The following is a 22,927-nucleotide window of genomic DNA, read 5'->3' on the forward strand; positions in this document are numbered from 1 at the left end:
GCTTCCGATTTTTATTCCATACAACACCGTCCATTGCGTGCGTTTCCGGTGACGTCGTTACTTGTAACGCGTTGCCGACAACACTGTTGAGTTGTACCCAGTGTTGTCAGTAACGAGTTACTTTTTTTCGGTAACTTTGTAACGTACTGGTTACCATTTCAGAACTGTAACGGGTAACGTACTTACGTTAACATTTTTCGGTAACTTGAGGTGTCACGTTACTAGTTATTTCTTATTTCAGTTGCCCAGTCCCGCCTATTTTTCAGAAAAAAAGCGCCGAAAATGATGTTGCAAATAAACAACAGCTACAGGTGCTCTCGATGACCCTTGTTGGGGCTCGCATGCATGCCAGAAAACACCTGCCCTTGACGACGCACTCAAGAAAAAAAAAAGCACGAACACGCATTCACACACTTGCCCCCAAACCACTCACGCACGGAACTCTCTAAAGAGTGGACGCATGACGAGCCACCAATAGACCATTTGCAGAAATCTGTAAGTCAGTTTCTCTGTAAGCTTGTTTTCCAACCAAAAGGTCTTGTTCCTAGGCAACACTCTCGCATTCTTTGTGGAAGCAGTTCCCCCTTCTGAGTAAACTCAGGAATGTCGCCAGTTTACTTCAAGATGGTCCCAAGAGAGCCGTCGAAAGAGTACAATGGTACAGCACAGAAAAGGGGACTGCAGTCAACCGGCTTTAGCACTGAAGTATCGGAAAAAAATAAGGAAATGGGCCTTTGTTCCTGTGCCGGCAGTAGTGAGCTACCTCATACTAAACTTTCTAAAAACTTTCTGCTCAACAACACTGTCACTCCAACTTTCTCCCTTCATAGTCATACAACCCCTCTCCCCCCCCCTTTCTCCCATATCCAGAACAAGGAACAACCCACTCCCCCACTAACAACCCCACTAGGAAGCGAGGCAAGCTGTCCGATGACAGCTTTGCAGTGCAGCTGCAGTAACAGCTAGTTGTAACTATTAGAAAGTTGTCGTTATTTATCAACATTGTTTTCAAAGTAAAATTTGCTTATTTCTATCTGCAACTGCGGCTACGTTTCTGTTTATTGAGTTCCTAAGCGAGCGAGGCTGACCTTGAACACCTTGACATAAACACTCACATTTTTGTGATAATTATGCAGGTTCAAGTGACAAAAAATGTTCATGTGCGCAAATACATCTTTTTTCCGGAACTAAGCATTCCTTTATTGCTACACAATTTCCGCGTAATTTCGTAAGCAGGAGCACACCAGAATTACTGTAAATTTGTTTAGTTCAGCTATGTTTTCTTTGTGAGGTCGGAATTATGTGAAAAATGAGCTTGATAAAATTGTTATTTTCAGTTCTAACAGCGAAGCCGCAGTGTAATTATGACCATGGAGTAGCGGCAAAGTAACGTGCGATCCTTTCTTTCGGCAATGGTAACGATAACGCGTCATCTTTTTTTGTAGGTAACGTAGGCGGTAACGCGCTTTTTTTTAGCGTAGCGAGTAACGTATTTAGTTACTTTTTTTCGATAACGCCTACAACACTGGTTGTACCCGACTTATAGATCCGTTCGATTCGCCTGCACCACATGAACTGGTTCCCGTGGCTCTCCAGCTCACATGGCTTCATTTCAGCGGTGAAACACGGTGCGCTCTGAACCACGGCATTCGTTTGAAAGTAGTGCGAGTGTAGTTCAGGAAAACTGCAACCCTTCTCGGTGGTTAGTGCCGAAATAGTGCAGCTGCAGCCGCCATGAAGGCAGATGATGGTTTGCGCGTAGTGATAAACGGCGGAGGCTCAAGTAATTCCACTCGTCGACAAGCTAGAACACTGCTCCAGTTCTCCAAAAAAAACGGCTACACGTAACTGACACCGCTGTAAAATACAAAGACGTGCGTGCAGCATGATGCACGTCGACACAGTTCAGTCGCGGCGTTTCGCGCCAGCTGTCACGAGGTGCACATGCACGCATCGTGGCTGGTTCATGGCAACATTTTATTGTGATGTGCTCGTTGAACGTTTCTTCACGAGATACGAGATGTTGGCAGCCGCTGATGTGGGGTGTCAACAGAAACAGCTGGCTGCAATTCACTGGCGTCACCAGGGCTAGCAGACGACTAAGCCTGCACTCGACCATCCGTTTTGGAAGCAGACAGTGCCAAACTGCGCTCAAACCACGGTGAAAGACATAGCATACTCTTACACCGTGGCTCAAACTGCCGGAACTAGCGCTACTAGCGCTACACACTCAGGGGCACCGCCGCACAGCTTTGCCGAAATGGTACAGCGAGTGCAGGCGAATCGAGCGCTCTCCAACTTCCCCTCCACAGCGCTAGCCGGAACAACGAACAAAGCTGTCCTCGAAAAATAAGACAACGCCTAGAATGCTTTTCGTAGCGTGAGGGAGAGGCGATGGAGAGCGCGCGGCAGCGGCGGCGGCCCCGGCACGCTAGCTATGCGCCGCTAATGCGCATGCGCAACTGGCGAGCGCGGCGGCGGCACCTCTGAGTCACCCGCGCAGCGACGACGGCGGCGCGCCAGCTGTGCGCCGTGTGACGTCACTGCTCCTCGCGTATGCGCAGTACCTCCTTTCCTCAGCTCTGCGAAATGGCTAGGCGACTCGCGTAGTGTTGCTTTCGCAAAAAGCAATCCAGCAAAGCAATATGGTGTAAATCTGCTCGGAAGCTACAGAGGGCAAAATGGAAGGGAACGTGCAAATATCGTAGAGAAATGATTCCCTCTCGTGAACACCTCCTGATTTTAGGTGTTTGGCAGCGCCACACTTGTCATTTTTCTGAACTGTGACCATTTAGTACATGTGCGGTAATGTAGATGGCGCTACTTACTACATTTATCGCATGTGGTTGCGTTATTGCTATTATTGTTTGTAATTTGTAGACTTTGTAGTCAATAATTTTTACAAGTTGAATAAAAGAATAAGAGCCCGATATTTTAAGAGTATATTTACCTGAAAAAATAAGCTGCGGAACGTTCCGAGAGCTTGTGCCCTTCATAAGCACAACGAAAAAGGTAGCTAAAATCAACATTTTTTCACCTAGACAGTGCACGTTCCCTAAAAGTCGTAGAGTAAAGGCGATGCTTAGCCGCGTAGAGCGCAGTACTAAGTTTCTTCACGCAAAATCTCAGAATTATAAAGTGCTGGTTAATTGAACAGTATTGCATTCCGTTTTTAACTATTTCGAAAAAACGCTAATTTGATCAGGAATAACTTTTAAACTAAACAAGGCAGATAGATGCAATTTTCAGAATGGATGAGCGATTGAACAATCTCAAACTGTACAAGAAGTCGCCGCAGTGCAATGCATATCCCCAAAGTTATTGCAGATTACATTGTTCTGTTTTCTATGCTTTTCAAACAAGCGTGGCTAATAAACTAATCTATACACGTACTTCTAAATGCTTAAATATGCGCACTAGCATCACATCTCAAAGGATCTCGAAAGATATTTCTCTAGGTGCAAGAGGTTTTTCACAATTTTGCATTTCCTGAGACAAGTTGAGCTCAACTGCCAGTTTTTATCTTTGCGTTTTCTTTTACAGTTGAAACAAATTTGCAGCTACCGTTCAACCAAATGCATCTTTTAAAAGCAGAGAAAACTAGCTTTTCGGAGATATCCGAACCATATTTATGAAGCGAACGAGCGAGGTACAGTCGACGTAAAAATATCACCAAAAATGGTTCCCGCTCACCGCCAGAGTGGGACCGCCACCTTAACGCTCTACCATGTCAGGAGGCTGTAATGAAATGCTCTGGAGAAACACAAGGTGAGTGGAGAAAACAGCCGCGTGAATTTTTTTTTTCTTTTTGAGCAAAGGAAATGGTGGAGTAACTGCCTCACATCTAGGTAGGCACCTGGACCGCGCCGTAATGGAAATGATAAAGGAAGAAGAGAAAGAAGAAATGAAAAGAGTATGTGCCATGTTTACTGTCGGAACAAGAAGAAGGTGCGCAGTAGAGGGCTCCGGAATAACCGGCCACCTGGGGGTCTTTAACATGCACTGACATCGCACAGCACACGGGCGCCTTTTGTGTTCTGCCTCCATTGAAAAGTGGCTACAGCGTCCGGGTTCGAACCCGGGTTCGAACCCGGAAACTTCGGCTCAGTAGCCAAGCGCTCCAACCACCGAGCCACCGCTGCGGGTCTTCGGGCAAAGCGAAATTGACAAGCTGGCGTTCGCTGCGTTACTACGCGGGCGCCATCTGCTGGGCCAGCGTCGTACACTGCGAGAGAGGTTTTCAGTGCATGCCAAAGGATGGCGATACGACACGCCAAGCTAGAAGTAAATTTACCGGAAACATGCTTTTGTACTAATTTAATTGCGACATTTGTAATTTATCTGTTCATAATAACTAATGTATGCCTCAGTACATATCTCAAAGGTTAGTTTCTAAGACAACTGCATTCATTAGACGCGCCTTCATGCAAGTGCTAGGGTTGAACCGTTGTGGCGCAGTGGAATCGTGCCAAACTCGCACGCCGCAGGCCCGGGTTCGATTCCCGCCTGGACCACAATATTCTCTGCCCATCGTTCTTCATTGACAGTTATTGCCTTGTTTGATTGTGGATTGGATTATTATTCGGTTATGCTTTGGCTTGTTAAATTATGAATTAAATTAACAATTGGCTTGTTGAATGGATATGGATTCGTGAAAGCGTGACACATTCTGTCCACCCTACTATAACGCCACTTACGAACCGTAAAAGGCTTTCGCCTAAAAAAAAAACTGCAGAGGCTAGGTAATGTTCAAATGGAAGTGTCAACATTCGTAGAGATTACAGCATTCAGCGGGACAAGTAATGTGTAAGCAATGATTTTCTTGCCATAACTTGTGCGCGGGTGCGTAACATACCAATATTCCGCAGCTCGTGCGTGTATGGTAATGAAAAACAACTTGGGCTTTTGGGAAAGGAAATGGCGCACTAGCTGTCTCACACATCTCGGCGGACACCTGAACAACGCTATAAGGGAAGGGATAAAGGGGGCACTGATAGAAGAAAGGAAGGAAAAGGTGCCGTAGTGGAGGGCTCCGGAATAATTTCGATCATCTGGGGATCTTTAATGTGCACTGACATCACACAGCGCACGGGCGCCTTTTGCGTTTCGCCTCCATCGAAGCGCTGCCGCCGCGATCGGGTTCGAACCCTAGTAGTCCCGCTCAGTAGCCGAGCGGTCTTAACCACTGAGCCACCGCGGCGGGTCGTGCGTGTTTGGTAATGAAATACATTTTGCTTTAGATTCGCTATTTTATAACTATGAAGATTTTGCGACTTACATTCCTTACTATACGCATGTGACAATCTGTAACTGTTTAGAATGTGAAAATTATACATTTTAAGCTCTTGAAACAGGTTCACTTGGGGCATCCAATGACATATCACAAATCGCACGGACAAACATTTTCTGAAGCAGAAATACCCTATTTATGTTAGTGGCAGATGTAGTAGCCCAGATGAGGCAACAGCAAGTTGAAGAAGTGTATAACTGGCTCCCTGGGACAGAGAACACCTCAATCGCGCTTTCAGGTACATGGCGATGGTGTCCACCTGAAAAAACTGTGCTTTCGCACAATATCTAGTGCGAACCCGACTGCGGCAGCGACGTTTCGGTGGAGGCGGAACACAACAGGCGCTCGTGTGCTGTGCGATGTCAGTGCACGTTAAAGATCCCCAGGGGGTCGAAATTATTCCAGAGACCTCCAGTATGCACCTCTTTCTCCCTTCCTTCTTTCACTCCCTCCTTTAACCCTTCCCTTACAGCGTGGTTCAGGTGTCCACCGAGATATGTGAGACAGATACTGCGCAAAAAAAAAACAACCTACCAATTTACCCCCAGTGTGGATATGTGCCATCTGTTGCTAGGAATACAGCAACTACAAATGATCTTCACACAAACTAGTCCGACAGCAAGACCTCAGTTTGTGGTGCTTTGCGCGATCTTTGGCCAATAATTTGTGGTGGGTATATAATGCATTTACCTTGCCAGGCCATCAAAAATGAAGTTCTGGTGCTAGATTCGACACGAGACTGCAGCAGTTATAATCGCTGTTCTTCTTCCGGCAGCGTTGGAGTTACAGCAAGCATTGGCGGCCAACACCATCTACACAGCACCAGCTTATTTGGTTGGTTGGTTGGCCTCAAGTAGAATGGCACATACCCACTACGGGGGAGTGGCCAAGACACAGGCGGTGAACTGTTTGAATGATTAAGAGTTTTAGAGGTAAAGGAGTATTAATAGGGTATAGGCTGACAGATTGGACGACGCAACGAAAGGGGACCTGTTAGCAGGGAGAACGAAGATGGGAGGACGGCATTATGTGCAAATTTGATGCAACATATGGAATGATTCAATTTTGTATTGACTGAAAGAGAGACAGAAAAAAAATAATAATAATAATAAATTAAAAGTTTGAGAATCAGAAAAATGAAAACAAATAGAAAAAAAATAATAAAAAAATATTAGCATGGGAGTCGCTGTGTTTCTAAAAGAAATTTTTGAACTGCACAGCGCGCACTCCTGTTGCTTCGTCCAAGCGAAGTAGCGCCAAAGGAAAGAACAACCTCAGAGGACACAGGCAGACCCAGCTGGTGAAACGGATTTTCTAATAGGCGCCTCCTCAAAGAAGAGAATCGGCGGCAGAACAGCAGGAAGTGATCCACTGTCTCAGGCTCGGCGCAAAATGGACACAGTGGAGAAACCGCCAGACCAGATCTGTGAAGGTAGAAATTAAGCAGAGGAACTCGGCATCGCAAACGCGTGAAAGAGACCTCCAGTCTGCGCGAACTCCAGTCTTTGCTGCTCCAAGGGTGCAGAAGATGCTTGTATTCGGGGGATGAAGTAAGCGCTTATTTTGGTCCGCAAATAAATATCGTCTTCTTTCCTTCTTGTTTACTGTAAAGGATCGTCGAATGGCTAATAGCTTTTCTTACCCAAAATTTAAAAAATAATAAAAAGCCACATCTCCTTTTGAGTGATCTGATAAGGGAACGAATATTCACAGGCGTTTAATTTTCGTGAGTCGTCTTTCTCCTCTCGCGTGATGTGATCAGCTCGAGCCAGCGTTCCAGCGTGAGCGCGCGGCGCGTTCAGACACGTAGCCCAGGGCACCGCCGGTACACGTCGGTCCTGCTTCCCCTGGAGCACCCGGTCTTCCAGCAGCAGCTGCTGCTCCGTTGGAACTGCGAAGGCGAGGGCTTGGGCGCCAGCCGGCGGCGGCGGCCGTTCGGTGTGCCGAGACCGTGACCGAGACGCCAGGGCTCGCCCGTCTACCTCATCGGCGACGGACGAGATGGCATCGGCGGCACAGAGGGCGGACACTACCTACATTCTCTATGGATTTGACAATGGTCTCGACTGGCGGAAGACTTGTTTCTTGGAGCCGCTACCCCCGAGTCGCTACTGCACATACTGCGGACGTGTCTGTGCAACCATGATGATGCTGCCATGCTGCCACATCGTATGTGCAGGCTGCTACTCCCAGTGCGCTACCAGGAGCTACGCATGCGCCCTGGACGCCCTCAGCTTCCGCCAGCAGGATGTGGCCACCATGCCCTTCACCGTCCCAGACTTGGCCGCCCGGCACGTAAGTGACGGCGATCGAAGCCGCTTTGCTACGTCTGCGCCGCTGAAACGTCGCGCTGCGAAGCGCTTCATAAGGGCTGCCTTAGGCTACGTTCAGTATTTCGTAGACCTACTTTTATCAACTCGGACACACGGCGTACGTTTCTTTCGTCCAAATCGTTACGCCGTTGCACCCCGAAGTATCGATCTCCATGCAGTTAAAAGGAGTCTCAGCATTTACGCTAGTTCTGCAATTTCGTCACACTTCTATCTCTTAGCACTGCTTGAACTGGAGGCGCTACTCGCCCTTAAGGCGCATCTCCATGGGACCATCCGAGGCGCACGAGCGCAGCTCCTACACGTACCAGCATACGCCGGAGCCGGTCTGCGCATGCGCGAGGCGCAGACGGGAGCTGGCGCTGGCGCGTGGCAAATATCTGCGAATGTCAGATATTTGTCAGAATGTCACTAAGCGCCTGCGCGGGAAGTGGCTCGCTGGTTTGCGGTCGGTGTACACCGATTAGAAAACGCATTTCTCTCAGCATTCGGTACTCCCCGTCGCGAGCTGAGCGCGAGTACCAGCGACAGGAGGCGACAGGCCATCAACTTGCGTAATTTTACCGACGCTTGTCGCGGCGCAGTGCTGGGCGCGTAGGCGCAGCGCTCGTGCGTCTCGGATGCGCCCATGGAGATGAGCCTTTATCTCCAACCCGCTCTCGAGATCAAACGCCCGGCTAAAGTTTAGCTGTCGTCTGTGATGTGCATACCCCACATCCGTTGTCTGCGACGCATGGGACTGGGGCATGTTACTTTCTACCTCCGATGAAGAGCGTCTGCCGTGGATGCCTACCCGCAACTTCAACGAAGTGCCCGTGGCGCTAGTAGGGTGGCGTTACATGCCTGCATGTTGATGAAGGTCCTCTACGTGTCGATCTTTCGAGCAGAACCTTCACGGAAATATCCTGGGTCAGTGCAATTTTTCCATGAGAAATTATTCACGCCTGCGTCTGTTTCTACCCGCGCGCTATAGAACTGAGCCCCTGCTTTTCTCAAACTGCTCGGCCTCCACGCGACTGGCTCTAAAGACCAGTGTTTTCAAGTGCAATAAAAGTTTATTTTTTCTACAAATATCTCAATTCGTCGCCAGGGCTACAATCCAGAGCACCAGAGAGCGCTCCGACCACTGAATGGGTGCAAAAGGCATTGCTTATCAACTTAATTTCGCACAAAAGGCAGCGATGCCGAGCACAGCGCCATACGCCGAGGCGAAATCAGATAAGAGAAATGCAAAAAAAAAATGACCAGGTAAAACTTTCTAGCGCTCCTATACCCAGAAATTCTCGAAAGTCGCATTTTTTAACGGGAAATAGTTAATGAACGCAAATTTTTCATCTATCGTAAGATATCGCTATAACAATCAATATATTCGCAGGTATCCCCTCGGCAGGCTCGGTTTTTCTTCTGTTAACGTTTTTGGTACCGTCAAAAACGTTCCGAGATGGTTTTCTGTGGCAGTTTTAACTCCTCTATGCGAGCGGTGGACAAACTTTAAAATTGTTACAGCATTCCTTTCAATATTTACCTCACAATGCTACAATACTCAAAATTGATGTACAAGAATTCTGAACTTGCATTTTCTGCCCATTGTGTCTGTTTTCAGCTGCTACAGTGAAGGAAAACGATTTCTTCTCGTTTTTGTCTCTTGCAGATAAGGTGCTGGAACGCTGACAGAGGCTGCGCTGTCACAGGACCGTCGTTCCTGATTCTGGAACACTTCCATAAAGACTGCCTGTACCACTCCGTTAACTGCTCCAGGTGCGGCCAAGCGATCGCTCACGGCGACGTCATCGCACATCTGGCTTTAGGCTGTAACCCCGAGAGGTCGCAGCAGCCCTCACTGCTGCAGAACAACCTAAGTGCGCTGCTTGGGGGCGAAGACACCATCAGGCAACTCGAACCGGAACCCCTGGCCACTTCCCGACACCTGAGTACTGCAGTCTGCCGAGACCTACTGCTCACTCATGACCAACATCCAGAGCTCGAGCGTGAAGACGTCGCTCCAAGTCTAACGGCATTTGCCTTGACTGGGGAATACCATCCGACAAACATCTCGCCGATCATTCATCCGAGCGGTGACACAGCAAGGGGACCTAAGCCACGCAGTGTCTTCAGCGGGGAGCAAGCACCTGCCGTTGACAGCTACACTCCGACGTCTGTAGCGCGGTATCTGTACGATCAGCTCCCAAGTGCAGCTCATTCCAAGTCATCAGAGAGACCAAGATTTGTAGACCGGGAAATCGATCTGCTGGCGGGGAGCAAGGCACCCAGTGCTTCCTCGGATGCTGAAGTCGCAGAAAACCTCTTATGCCTATCACCTGAGGTTGTGCCGAACCCGGGCCCCCCACAGGAAGGCAGCGTTAAAGGGCGAGGAGTGCCGCCGGGCAGTAACGGCGCATCACCCGAAGCTGAGCCGCCAGGACGCCATCAGTATCCGCATGTCGCTGCTATTCTGACGAGCAGCACTTTGAGTATGTCTGAACCGAACAGCGGCCGAGGGGCAGTGCCTAAAACTGAGACATCTAGCACAGCCGAAGGAGGAACAGCTTCCATCCGAGACACTGGCAAGACAGGAGAGAACGATACTTCCGAAGACCAGCCAACTCTGACGGAGGGCTCTGCGCTTCCACATGACCAAGGCGAGACTGAGTTGAGCCCAGAGGGCCCTACGGGAGGCAGCGGAAAGAAAGCTGATGCTCTTGTCGCGGTGAGTGGAACGGAAGCACCTTCTGCATCTAACAACGCTAAAGGCGAAGTCCTGTCTTCCCTGCTGCACGGGTACCTCGCTGACATCGGCCGCCTTGTGCGCATGGTTGTGTCTGGGATCGACGTTGTAAGAGATGCGCTTGGTAAACTGATGCCAGAAGAGCTTGTCTTCGTGCTGAAGGCCTGCGAGGAGGTTGCTTCACAGCTCAAAGGGGAGAAAACATCCGGTGCCTTGGCGGACCAAAAAAAAAGTGGAACTACGCAAGTTCTCCAGGCGGTTCAGAAAGAGGGCGGCACCGATGATGCACTGTCTCAAAAATACGTCGCCGAAAAGATCGACCACCTGATAAGCCTCGGAAAGCACGTTTTGCGACAGCGCGTGCGTGTCTCGGTACCCGTGCAGTGGTACCTAGAGGGTTGGTCGGAACTGAAGTCCAGGGCACTTGCTGTGGGCGAGGCCGCGGATTTCTTCCATGACATCACCACACCGATCTTTGGCTACGTGATCGTCCCCGGTCTGATGCTGGAAAAAACTGCCGGCACACTTAGGCTTCGCTTCTCCTTCTACGTGCGAAGAGGGATTTACGACAATTTCCTCGAGTGGCCCCTCGATAAGAAGCTGACGCTCAGCATTCTTCATCACACGGATAAAGGAAAGGTGCGCGCTTTGACCGTCGACACTAAGAGGGACCTGAAGGAAAAGTGCCTAAAGCCTGGGAGTAGTGAGATCACAAAGCCCTCGTTGAGCTCCAAGAGCGTAAAAGCTGACTATTTTGACACGAACGGCTACGTCTCAGGCGACAAGCTGTTGCTGAAGTTCGATGCAAAATAGCAGCTCCGCAGGGTTCGCTCCGCCGAAACAGCAGCCAGTGTCACTGCAAATGCTAGCTTTTTTTTTGCTTTTTTTTATGTGTCTCATGAATAGAGCTACAGGAACACTCTTGGTAAAAAAAAAAAACTGGCGCGTGACTCAGAAGAAGCTTTGATGTCAAGAAGCCAGCCTGCTAGTCTTTTTCGAGACTGCCAGTAGAGTTTGCACTCTGGACATGTCCTTGTGTTTAGTGTTTGCAGAGAAGTGACTGTTTTGTGCTTTCTTTTTGTCTGCAGTGCTTCATGTTCTCTTGTCTTCTTTTTTCTTTTCACAGTGTTAGGCTCGTGTGCTTTATGCCGCACTCTGTAGCCGCATCTGGTTACTGCAACACGCGCGACCTGGATTAATTGGACATGTACTTGTGTTTAGTGTTTGCAGAGAAGCGACTGTTTTGTACTTTCTTTTTTTCCTCAGTGCTTCATATTGTCCTGTCTTTTTTTTTCTTTTCACAGTATTAGGCTCGTGTTCTTTATGCCGCATTCGGTAGCCGCATTTGGTTACTACAACACGCCCGAAGTGGATTAATTGGCATTATTGCTGGAAGGCTAAAGCAGCAGCTTCGACTGTAGCGACTAGCGTTGTAGACAGCAAAATAAAAAAGATTGAGTGCTGAACCGATGTGCATTATTACCAACCCATTCGAAATGCAGCGAAGGCTGACTTCGTTCAGAGTGACCCGGTCATAGCTTGACCCCGCATGGACAGTGCACTGGTTCTCTGGCTCTGCTACCTTAAAACTTCGCCTAAGGTACTGGATGCTTAACACAGAAAAGCAAAAGGCTGTCCCTGCTGTTTGACGTTGTTCGTCCTTCAGCCCACACTCAGCAAGCGGTTGCTCCTGCGACTTTCCGGCCACGCGAGAGGGGACCGCTAGACCAACTCAAACAAGTGTTGTGTTCATGTGGCGACGATGCTCGCCTGACCGCGTAACCTAGCGGCTTCACGTTCGCATAGCCAAAAGTAACTAGGCAGCAGTTCTTGTTTTTGTTATTGCCGTGTATCTGAGCCCTTATAGCACCTCTTAAGCTCTAAATCTCTGTAACGGAAGCGGGAGCATTGTCCTCAGAGGTTGAGACCTTTTGGTTTTTAGGGGTGCCGTAAAAGGCTCCACTATACAGCTGAAGCAAACCGTGTCACCTGGTTACTTCTGGCAAAGACAGGATTTTGCGCTGGCCGATGCATCTCACACTGATGAGGATGTCGAATCTCGGTTGGCGACTCCGGCTAATCCCAAGGTTCCGCTTCTACCATGGCGAAGGAGCTGGGCGCCCCAGGCGACCGCCGCTTTGAGCCGCAAAGAAGAAGAAGCGGCCACGGGCGCGAGAGGGGCGCTCATGCTGCGATACAGCTGTGGCTTATTGCTCGGACTAGGCTCGATAAAACAGCTTGTCCTTGTAGAACAGGGGAGGGAGCAGGAAACAGTCACGTTGCGCTGGCAACTTCTCGAGATCAATTTAGCTTCGTTGCATCCAATGGTGAAACGAACGAAAGACAGCAAAAAAGCGTTAATGGTCGATTAAAAGCAATAGGAACGGCTTGGAAATAATTACCGTTAACCAGGCACGGAGGGCGCGGGCGGTGTACAACTGTTAGCTTCGACATAAACTTTGGATCATTTTACAGCCTAGTAACAGTTAATGGCAAGGTATGGGGGGAACCGCTTCGTCTGGCGTCTGCTCTCACCGCGCGGCACATGCAAGGCCGGCGTATGAAAGCGCAAAAAAAAAAAAACACTTCGGTAAAAAAAAAGAAAAAGAAATGGCGCGGTTCTTCTCGCGTTTGCAAGGAACGCGGTGGTTTAAAGAAAACTTCACATGATATTCTGAGACTTTCTAGCAGCGAGTTCGGCTGTTAACGACTCCGTTGTGAGTGCGATCGAGAGCGTACGAGCCAACTTCGTCAAGATCTCGAAGTGCTCAATTAAGCTGAACGGAAATTGCAGATGAGATAAGACGATGGAGTACACTCTAAGAACTGATACTCTCTATGATAGAGTATACCGGCTACTGCACTCTCTTTAGCAGCAGTTTACTCTGCCTAAATTCCCTAAGGTGTGAAACGCCTCCTTCGGTAAAGAGTAAAACTGCGAGCGCACTCCCTCTAGGGCCTGAGGGAGTTGGAGGTTGTTTATTTTCTTAGCTTTTGTACTGCAGCGGAGCCATATATATAGTGAGCTGTGACTCGCATTTCATGAAAACTAGTGATAAGCAAAAACAAACAAACAAGAAAGTGTCCTGTGCTCCGCCCAAGGAGCCAGACCTTGTACATAACCGGTACGTGCAGTGTACACTTTGGAGATTATTGCGTTGCATTCATACAGCATATTTGATTTGATTTCAATGGATTTTACGTCCCAAAGCAACTGCACTGACATTGCGACATCCCAAAGCGAAGTGCACTAACATCGCGCAGTGCATGAGGCTTTGGAGTTTCGCATTCATCGAAATGCGACCGCCGCGGAGTTCTGAATAGTCTATACCATTCAGCGAAGTCATGCACTTCTGTAGAATGCATTTAAGAAGAGACTGTAATGGTAACTGTCGCAATTTATCCTAAACATTAGTTTATTGCTGTGTGGATATATATTATGCCCTTCGGAACCGCCATTCACATTTTGCAACATCTATTTCAGCACTACAACCTCCAAGAAAAAGCGGTTCGCAGAAACGAGCGATGCTTCTGTTAAAGGAAAACACTTCTGTCAGATCCCGTAAACCTTCGCGGTCGACGGCGAAACATTAGTCTAAACACTTTATATCGCATTCCTACTACGGTATGAATGATCGACGAGTGCTCTAGGGAAGCTACACATCATTTTAATACGAATAATAGTGCATCAGGGGCGCTATGCTGGAAGGCCCGAGTTTGCTGAAACTTGGAATCTTCCCGAGCCCTGGCGACGCCCTCAGATGAGTGAACTAATGGTAGCAAGACAAATTCCCACCCTCGTCACGCCTACAACTTCATTCGGTTATGTTGATATATTCCATGCCTTATCATCACATCGGCGCCACCTCATGGGCTTCTTGGGCGGTGTACAAAGAACGGGTCACGTGAGCCAACCGCCTGTGCACTTTTCATTTGTGTGTCACTCCACCAAGTGCACTGCGTGTGCAATTAGACAAACGAGGTTTGTTGAATTTCATAATGCACTTAGTACAACTTTATAAGCATTTTATAGTGTGCAAGATTTGGACTTAAAGCGCTTTAGAGTGATTCATGCATTATTAAATTTTGCTTTGCACCGCGAGGGAACGCTACCAACGCTGCGGTCCCGTCATCACCTGACTGCCAACACGCTGTGAAGGGTACGGAAGTAGTCCGCAAGTAGTTCTGTGGCCGTGTGGTCTGACGCGTCGCTCCGGAGAGTTGACAGGCAATGGGAGTGCGTGGGTTGAAATCCCGCATGTTGAAACTTTTTTTTTTCGCACATTTTTTTTTCATCGCAACTTGAATTTCGCGTGACTTGAATGAGAAAACTCGTTTTCTTCAGAATCGCTTCAGTTTTATGCCGTGTTCTGAAATGAACTGCATGCATCTGTTCATTTGATGCATACCGCGTTAATATGAGCTGTCCGAAATTCGTTGTCAATGAGCTCGCACCGCCCTTACAAAAATTTCTACCCAGTTTTAATTAAATACTTATTGACTCTCGGTAATAAATTGTATTGTGGTTTAATTGAGAGCTTATAGACTTTTTTTGTCGAGTTTCAATTTAAAATTGGCCACCGTATTCCAATTGACTGTTTATTAACTTAACTCGATAGATCCAAATTGAGATTTTATTGACTGGCAATACATATTTAACTGACTGTTTATATACCTGCAGTTCACATTTAATTGCATGTCAGTTAACACTGAATTCATATTAAGTTAACATTTAATTGCCAGTTTATTATGAACTCTTTTGTGGTTTAATTGACAGTTTATAGACTTTTTTGTGTTGAGTTTCAATTTAAAATTGGCCACCGTATTTCAATTGGCAGTTTATTAATTTAACTCAATAGATCTAAATAGATTTTATTGACTGGCAATACATATTTAACTGACTGTTTATAAACCTGCAGTTCACATTTAATTGCCAGTTTATTACTTGGCATTTTTATTTAATTGACCTGCAGTTCACATTTAACTGACTGTTTATTAGAAGATCTAAATACATCCAGTCGAGAGTTTACTGGTTGTTTATTACCTTGCCACAGTGTTCCGAGCTACATAGTGCATCCGCTATGTGCGTGTGGTGATCTCAAAATCACAACACTGCGATACACTCGCACAAAAGAAAATTGGCGAATTACCCTTCCTGGTGTTTCGAGACCAGATTTTCAGAAATGAGTTCTGTGACATGGCATAGTGTGTTCTCATCTGGTGTGACTCAGCCGGCTGATACCAGCTCTGGTGTGCTTTGGTTTACTGTTTCCTGGTGCGGTTGGTGTAGCATTCCGGGATGATGATGTCAAAGGAAGGGTGAACCATCCAGAAACAAATTTGTTACCTAACATGTCTTCATAGTGATGCTCAATGTTTGGACATACTATCGTGAGCAAAATTAAGAAACCAATGCAAGTGCATGCTGAAACGTGCCATATTGCATATGGGCATCGGTCTCGACAACAGGATTGCTTCGTCAGGCGGCGCCCACATGCAGTTTGGTAAAATTCGGCAAGAACTCACAGGGGTCTCTCAAATTTGAGCACGGTAGTATGTACGTAGCAGCATGCAAATAAGTATTACATGATTCATGTTCTTGAGAAGCACGAAGAGCAAGTATGTATTGAAAGAACAAAAAAAAAATGCTCACATTTGCCTAAGAGCAACCTTAGCTTTATTAGTAGACAAAAGCAGCGAATGAGTCGCACTGGAGGCCCCTCGCGTCATAGCGTGCATCTTTTCCGAGAAAGTCGAATATCTTTCATTGCCTTGATGGCAGCTTGAATCCATTTGTGTGTAGCGACAGTGCCTGAAGATTAAGGGAGAAAAATTATATATTTATTATGATATACACTGCTACAATGATCCCATTGCAAAGACAACTAGCAAATGCTGCTATTTGCATTAAAGGAGGATGGCTAATGTGACAGCACCCATGAATGCCAACACTGAATCAGATCTCTTAGGCCTCAACACTTTTAAAATACCGAGCTTCACAGCACATGGCTGCCAAATACCAACAGCCTTATTTCTAAAGCATGACAGCTGAGCATTCATGAAAATTTGTTAACTCCTGGCTAGTTTTTCTGCTCATGCACTGCCCCATTGGTCTCAGAACCTCGCCATTTAAGCTATTTATACTGTCCCTCACATGAGCTACAAACTATGCCCATCAATTAACCTCTTCTACACAAACCTTCACATGATGACATACCTACAGTGAATTGGTCACTAGCTTCCATCCCATACATTTGTTATTACCCTTTGTTTTGTGCTTCCTACTAAACCACTAACAAATCCTGAGTTGCAATTCTCGAATACACTGACGGAGTGAATATATACTTCTGTGCTAAATCCAGCTAAAACCAGTAATCACCTGTGAGTGCATCCATTTTCACTTGCGTGAGTGTCTTCTGTAGAACCTTTTCCTTGCCTTCCAATATCCTTCTCCTGAGCAGCTGCCAATGAAGCTGCGCTGTACCACTGCTTCTCTTCACCACACAGTTGTGGTGGCCCGCTTCAGAAATACTGCATCCTTCTGGATTCCGTCCAGAGTTTGTACACAGCCTTTTCAATCTCGAAGCAATAAATGAATGCACCTGCAGGAAACAGAACACAGGAATAAAATTTCTATGCTATAGTCACAGCCAGGAATGAGGCGTTAATTGCGGGTTTAACGTCAAAGCGACTCAGGCTTTGAGGAACACCGCAGTGAAGGGCTCCAGAAATTTTGGCCACCTCGGGTTCTTTAATGTGCACATACATCGCAGAGTACACGGGCCTCTAGATTTTGCCTCCATCGACATTACACCGGCGCGGCCAAGATCGAATTGCATTTGTTGATTGCATAGTGTCATATGGTAATATGCTTTCATGCCTGTTGAAGCATGCAAGTCAGAAATCATGTAGTTGTTTAAAATAAACACAAAACTTACACCCTCACAATGATGGTGTCATGCAATAGTAGTAGGTTCCGATGTAAGAAAGAAGTGAAAACGGTAATTGTGTACTTTGCCTTTTTATAACGTTAACTGCACAAATCATTTAGGAAAATGATTTCATGCTGATGAAAATCACAGATTAGTGTGTGTAATAGCAAATATTCAAAAATAAAAATAGTATGCAACAGTAGGAGCACTGCCTGTATATCACACAAGAGGCTGGGCTTGCTAAGAGCAATTCTGTAATTCCAGCTTTTCCACATGCCCTTGACACAACACTGAAATGTGCAATACCTAAAAAATTTAAATGTGATAAAGAAGGAAGTGTAACACACACTGACGACTCACTAGTAGACAGAGGAAGTAGAAATAGTAATGCAATAACCAGCACTAAAACGCACTAGCCTTCATAGCAAAACATGATGCAATTAGTCACATCAAGATGCAGAGCCATGCCAGACAAGCCAGTTTCTTAGAATGGCAAAAGCACCACTACACTCTAGTATTTCCAAAAAGGTGCGCATGTTACAAGCCAAGTGCTTCTTTATTGCTATGCCATTTTTCACTATGACCATTGCTGCTAAGTGCATGAGAAAAAGAGGGTAACATTTCGCATTTTACCTCTTTGTTGTTTGGTTTGCTTTTCTTTGTACTTGGCTCCTTTCTATTTCTGAGTATATACAGTGCAACCCATATAATGTGGAAAACTGATAATGTAAATAGTTGTTAGTGCAGCATGCATTCATGTCTTATATCCTATTCTTTTCGAGTTGTTTAACCATGCCATCAGGTAGCAAGCCAAAAATCTGAGTCAACCAGGTCGCTACAATCTCCTAGACAAATATATGTGAATTAGAGCAAGTATACTCACCGAAATGGCAAAAATCTTAAGGTTTACAGTTAAATTACTATTAATGCCTTTCATATTTTGCTCCTCAAGTGAAATCAGATGCCTTCGCTGGAAAGGTCTCTGAGGATCAATAACTTTGTGTGGGCTAGTCGGTTAAGCATCATTGTAAGAGGCAGCGCAAAAGAAACCAGGATGAAAGGGAAGACACATATACCACAGGACGAGCGCTGAACTACCAACTGGTAGTTGGACGAGTGCTGAACTACCAGTTGGTACTTCAGCGCTCGTCCTTTGGTATACGTGTCTTCCCTTTCATCCTGGTTTCTTTTGCGCAGCCTCTTACAATGGGTCTCTGAGGAGTGTCATGTGACACTGGCGTTACAGTAGAAGAATGAAAGTTATCCTACTGCTACAACTGTTGAGGAGTACTATGTGACACAGGTATTACAGTAGAAGGATAACAAGGCTGTCCTCCTGCTGTAATATCGCCTTAAAATGCTGCTCTGTAGCCCGCCACTTCAAATCCAGAATCAAAGTTGCAGTATTGGATGACGCCTTATTGAGAAGAAACACACATATACTATTTCAAAGGCAAATGCCAACATATGCCGTCAACACTGGTTCAAAGCACACTGGTGCAACACACTGATCTCAACACAGAGTTCTAGAAAAACGCACTTTAGAAAACTCAGTACTTACATGTGTTCTGCAATACACGTTGAACGGGCACAGACAAGGAAGACAGCCCCACAGTTGGACAGCGGAGACATCCTTTTCAGTGACAGCTCTTTTCAGACCTCTTCACCATTGGACAGCAGGCACTTCACCTGCATAACATCATAATTTGAATTTCACCTGTGCAATCTATGGAAGATGACGTACCCACAATGACTGTGTTAATGGGTAAGAATTCGTACTGCCAGTTTCACACAAACACAAAGCAAAGTTTAAACAGACAAAAGTTACCTTGCTCACACTTGAATCCACAATAAGCTCTGCACTGTTTAGGGTTCTTCAGAAATAATTAATCTGAAAGGGCTGTTAGAAAAGGCTGCAAAGTGCTCGAGCCTATTTTTGGACTGGTTATTCTTCAACATCTAACAATGATTTTTCTTCACGGTCGCCTGCCACTAAAAGCACTTTACGGCTACACTAATGATCGAACAGGCTGTTTTCTCATTGGGGAAGCCGCATCACTCCTCTATTTACGCGAATACGCGTTCATACAGCCTGTTACTGGATGTGGCTTTTTGAGCTTGTAAGACACCACTGCAAGGCGATTGCACCGACAGTTCAGCCTTGGAGGACGACGTATTCAGTCTGCCTTTGACTCCAACGCGATTAACCACGCGCCACAGTGGCCAGTAGCGCGTATCGCTTGGTTTGGTTTGGTTTATTGGGGTTTAACGTCCCGAACTATAAGGGACGCCGTAGTGAAGGGCTCCGGAAATTTCGACCACCTGGGGTCTTTAACGTGCCCTGACATCGCACAGTACACAGGCCTCTAGAATTCGCCTCCATCAAAATTCGGCCGCCGCGGCCGGTATCGAACCCGCGTCTATCGGGTCCGGCAGCCGAGCGCCGCAACCACTGAGCCACCGCGGCGGGTCTGGTGCCGCACAGTCCGCTGCAGCGAACACGACTCGATGTCGTATCGAGCAGAGTATATCAAATGCCGAGCCCTGACGCGTACTCGCGTAGCGCAGTATGCAGCGCCAGAGACCGAATGACGCGCACTATGGGCCACCGAGGCGGGCAGCTATGGGTTAGCTGCGTCGAATGCAGAGCGAACACAGCATACCCCTAGAGCTCGACAGCAGGTTTAATCGTCTCGCATAGGTGTGTTCAAAGCTTACGAAGCCACTTCAAGAAATTGTATCGACGCGTGTACGCGCAGCACATAATGCAACGCTAAACAGGTCAAGTTGCGTGCACTATCGTCAAACCGCTGCGAGCGGATAGCGACGAAAAACATGCGTGCAGGCAGCAGTGCACAACCACGTCGAACAATGATTTTAGCTTATTTTCACGGCGTTCGCGTCGCAACGGATACACTGTGAACACAGACAGGCCAGCTAGTTATAGTGACTCAATGTAGAGTGCATTTTGCCACCGCAGAAATAACCGTGCACAATGGCGGCAGCGCCTCATCTCTTCCGTTTCTTCCGCCTTTAGTGCTAGGTGGTTAATTTGCGTGGTGGCAAATTGCGCGCATTCCTGCGCATTATTACAGGTCTTACCTGAAAACGAAGACTCGACGCCTTCCAGTAACCGCTTTCTTCTTTTGTAAGGCGGTTCCGGTAGATAAAAGACGCAGCAGCTTCCATCGGTGAAGTCCAACGTGCTGTCATGACGAAAAGCCAGCAGGGTTCCCGGCGCGGTCGCTTTTTCACGAAGCACACGAAGGGCTGGAAATTGTACTGCCAGCGGTGCCAAAAGCTACGATCACAAGTCAAACCAAACACGAGTTTGAAGCAGCGATTTTGAAATAAATACAACACAAAACATGCCCCAACGAGCGAGCGGCGAGCACAAACGGCAGCACGCCGGAACGACCCACGTGGTCGCGTGGTGCCCGGATGTGTTCGTCTTGTCACGTGACCTGCCAGCCTGCGCGCTCGATTTGAACGGCGTTAGCAAGTCCGCGGCGCGGGCGCAAGGTACATATGCTGTATATTGGTTTCTCAATAGGTGTGTTGAATACTGGTCTCACGAGGCATTTCAACAGCCTGTATGCTTATACTCTATGGTCCAATCAAGATGATGCCATTTTATTTCATGCGTTTGCCTCCTTTTTGTTGTAATAGTCTTTAGTTACCCTCGTGTACATACGTGTGAATGCTCCCTTTGTGAGCAAATGTGTACGGCCCCTTATAACCCACACCTGTAAAAATCCCCAATTGGATTGACATCTTCAATCGTAATAAATATCAGGTTTTTCAGGGAAGACTCGAAAATTTTCAAAAATAGGCTTTTTGGGGTAAAAATATGGCTTTTGCGGCACATTATTACCAGTATCGCTGGACACCGGGAAGCCGGTTAATTGTCTTAGGTAGTAAGCTGGTAAACTAATTTCTAACTTTTTAACTATCAGAGATAGGCAATTCGTTGCAATTAGAGATTTGTAGCCGGTCGTTAGTAGTAGCCATATCAGTTTTTAGAAGTTCTAAAACGCGATTACACTCGCTGCTGTGGCTCGACAAAATTTGGCTGCATCGTGCGAAAATACATTCGCTTTCGAAAGCATGCAGGCAAAGCAAGCCCTCCAGTGCATGTAACTAGTCGAAAAAGCCAAATTTTGTCGAGCCGCATGCAACCCCAAGGGTAATCGCGTTTTCCAAATTCTAAAATCTGATATGGCTATTACGACCAGCTACAAATCTCTGATTGCAACTAGGCGCCTAACTCTACTGATTAAAAAGTTATTTATTAAAAATTAGTAAACCAGCTTACTGAAGACAATTTACCGGCTTTCTGTTGTCCGCCAACACTGGTGATAGCACAAACCATATTTTTACCCCAAAAAGCCTATTTTTGAAAATTTTTGAAGGTGATTGCTGAAACGCCCGGTATTCAGGTAATGCTGCTTCCGCACCATTATGCTGTCACATTTATGAATCAGTAACTCAAGTGAGCTCTCCCTTACATTGTGCAATTTAATTCCAACCTAAGGATAGTTTCATACCACATTTCTCACTTGGTACCAAAAAAGAATACTGTGTTCAGTTGTACGTTAAATTTTACACTGCGAAGCGACCTCATGAGCAGTGTTTTTCCGAGTCAAAACCTACAACCAACTTCAACATCATGACCTCTCCCATAGCAGATATAATATGAATAAAGGCTGTTCAGCTGAAATGGGAATCGTTTGAGCTGTTGTTGCGGTTGGTTCTAAAATTTGTGAGAAATCTGTTGTAAATTTAATTTTTGTTGCTAAAGTTTTAATTCACTTGTAGTCAATTAAATTTATATTGGGTCATATCAGTCAATAACATATTGACTTTTTAATGAGTCGTGAGAAATGGGCTGTAAATGGAATTTTTGTTGCTTGAGTTTTAATTCACTTGAAGTCAATTAAATTTATATTGGGTCATATCAGTCAAGAACTTATTCACTTTTTAATGACATAGTGAGAAATCGATGTAAATTGATTTTTTGTTGCTTGAGTTTTAATTCACTTGTGGTTAATTAAATTTATATTGGGTCATATAAGTCAAGAACTTATTGACTTTTTAATGACATAGTGAGAAATCGATGTAAATTGATTTTTTGTTGCTTGAGTTTTAATTCACTTGTAGTCAATTAAATTTATATTGGGTCATACCAGTCAAGAACATATTGACTTTTTATAGACCAAAGTCATTAGGATTTGAGTATTAATAGACTTTTTATTGACTCAATAAATACTCTATAAACAGTTAATTGCATCTCAATGTTCATTTTTGTAAGGGCGGCTTTTGGTCAGCAGTGGCGGTTTTCTTCCCGATTCTGCAGTGTTGGGACTATACTTTTTAGAAGCAATTGAGAGGTTTGTGCGAAAGATGATATTCATTCGTCGGGTTTAATTAATTAGCACAGTGGTGAGTGCTCTGCAGTGGACCGATTAACAAGTGGCCGTTTGCAACTTTAGATTTCGCCGTTGCCGAGGAGCCCACTTTTTTGTGGGCCTCGCTTAAGGTACCTGGCATGTTATGAATTGTTCTGTGCGACCGGTTAGCGGCTGATCCAGTCTTCGCCAAAAGAGTCTGGGACCGACTTTGGCACTGTGCTGTAGAGTAGCCAAAAGGA

At 46.3% G+C, this 22,927-nt stretch overlaps 1 protein-coding gene and 1 long non-coding RNA gene across 2 annotated transcripts; one reads left to right on the forward strand and one right to left on the reverse strand.

Moving 5' to 3' along the window:
- Positions 1-7,028: 7,028 nt before the first annotated feature.
- Positions 7,029-11,811, forward strand: LOC149352012 (uncharacterized). The gene is made up of 2 exons (XM_089577109.1): positions 7,029-7,585; positions 9,272-11,811. Exons 1-2 carry the CDS (start codon positions 7,292-7,294, stop codon positions 11,156-11,158), a joined length of 2,181 nt encoding a protein of 726 aa, XP_089433235.1. The 5' UTR covers positions 7,029-7,291; the 3' UTR covers positions 11,159-11,811.
- A 4,188-nt stretch (positions 11,812-15,999) lies between these two features.
- Positions 16,000-21,253, reverse strand: LOC149352013 (uncharacterized). The gene is made up of 4 exons (XR_016290682.1): positions 20,380-21,253; positions 18,839-18,966; positions 16,725-16,947; positions 16,000-16,157 (listed from the first exon to the last, which is right to left on the reverse strand). It is a non-coding gene; the product is annotated as an uncharacterized LOC149352013 (long non-coding RNA).
- Positions 21,254-22,927: the final 1,674 nt, after the last annotated feature.

The sequence above is a fragment of the Amblyomma mixtum genome, chromosome 3, assembly GCF_055824585.1.
Source record: "Amblyomma mixtum isolate Tamu chromosome 3, ASM5582458v1, whole genome shotgun sequence".
Lineage (NCBI taxonomy): Eukaryota > Metazoa > Arthropoda > Arachnida > Ixodida > Ixodidae > Amblyomma > Amblyomma mixtum.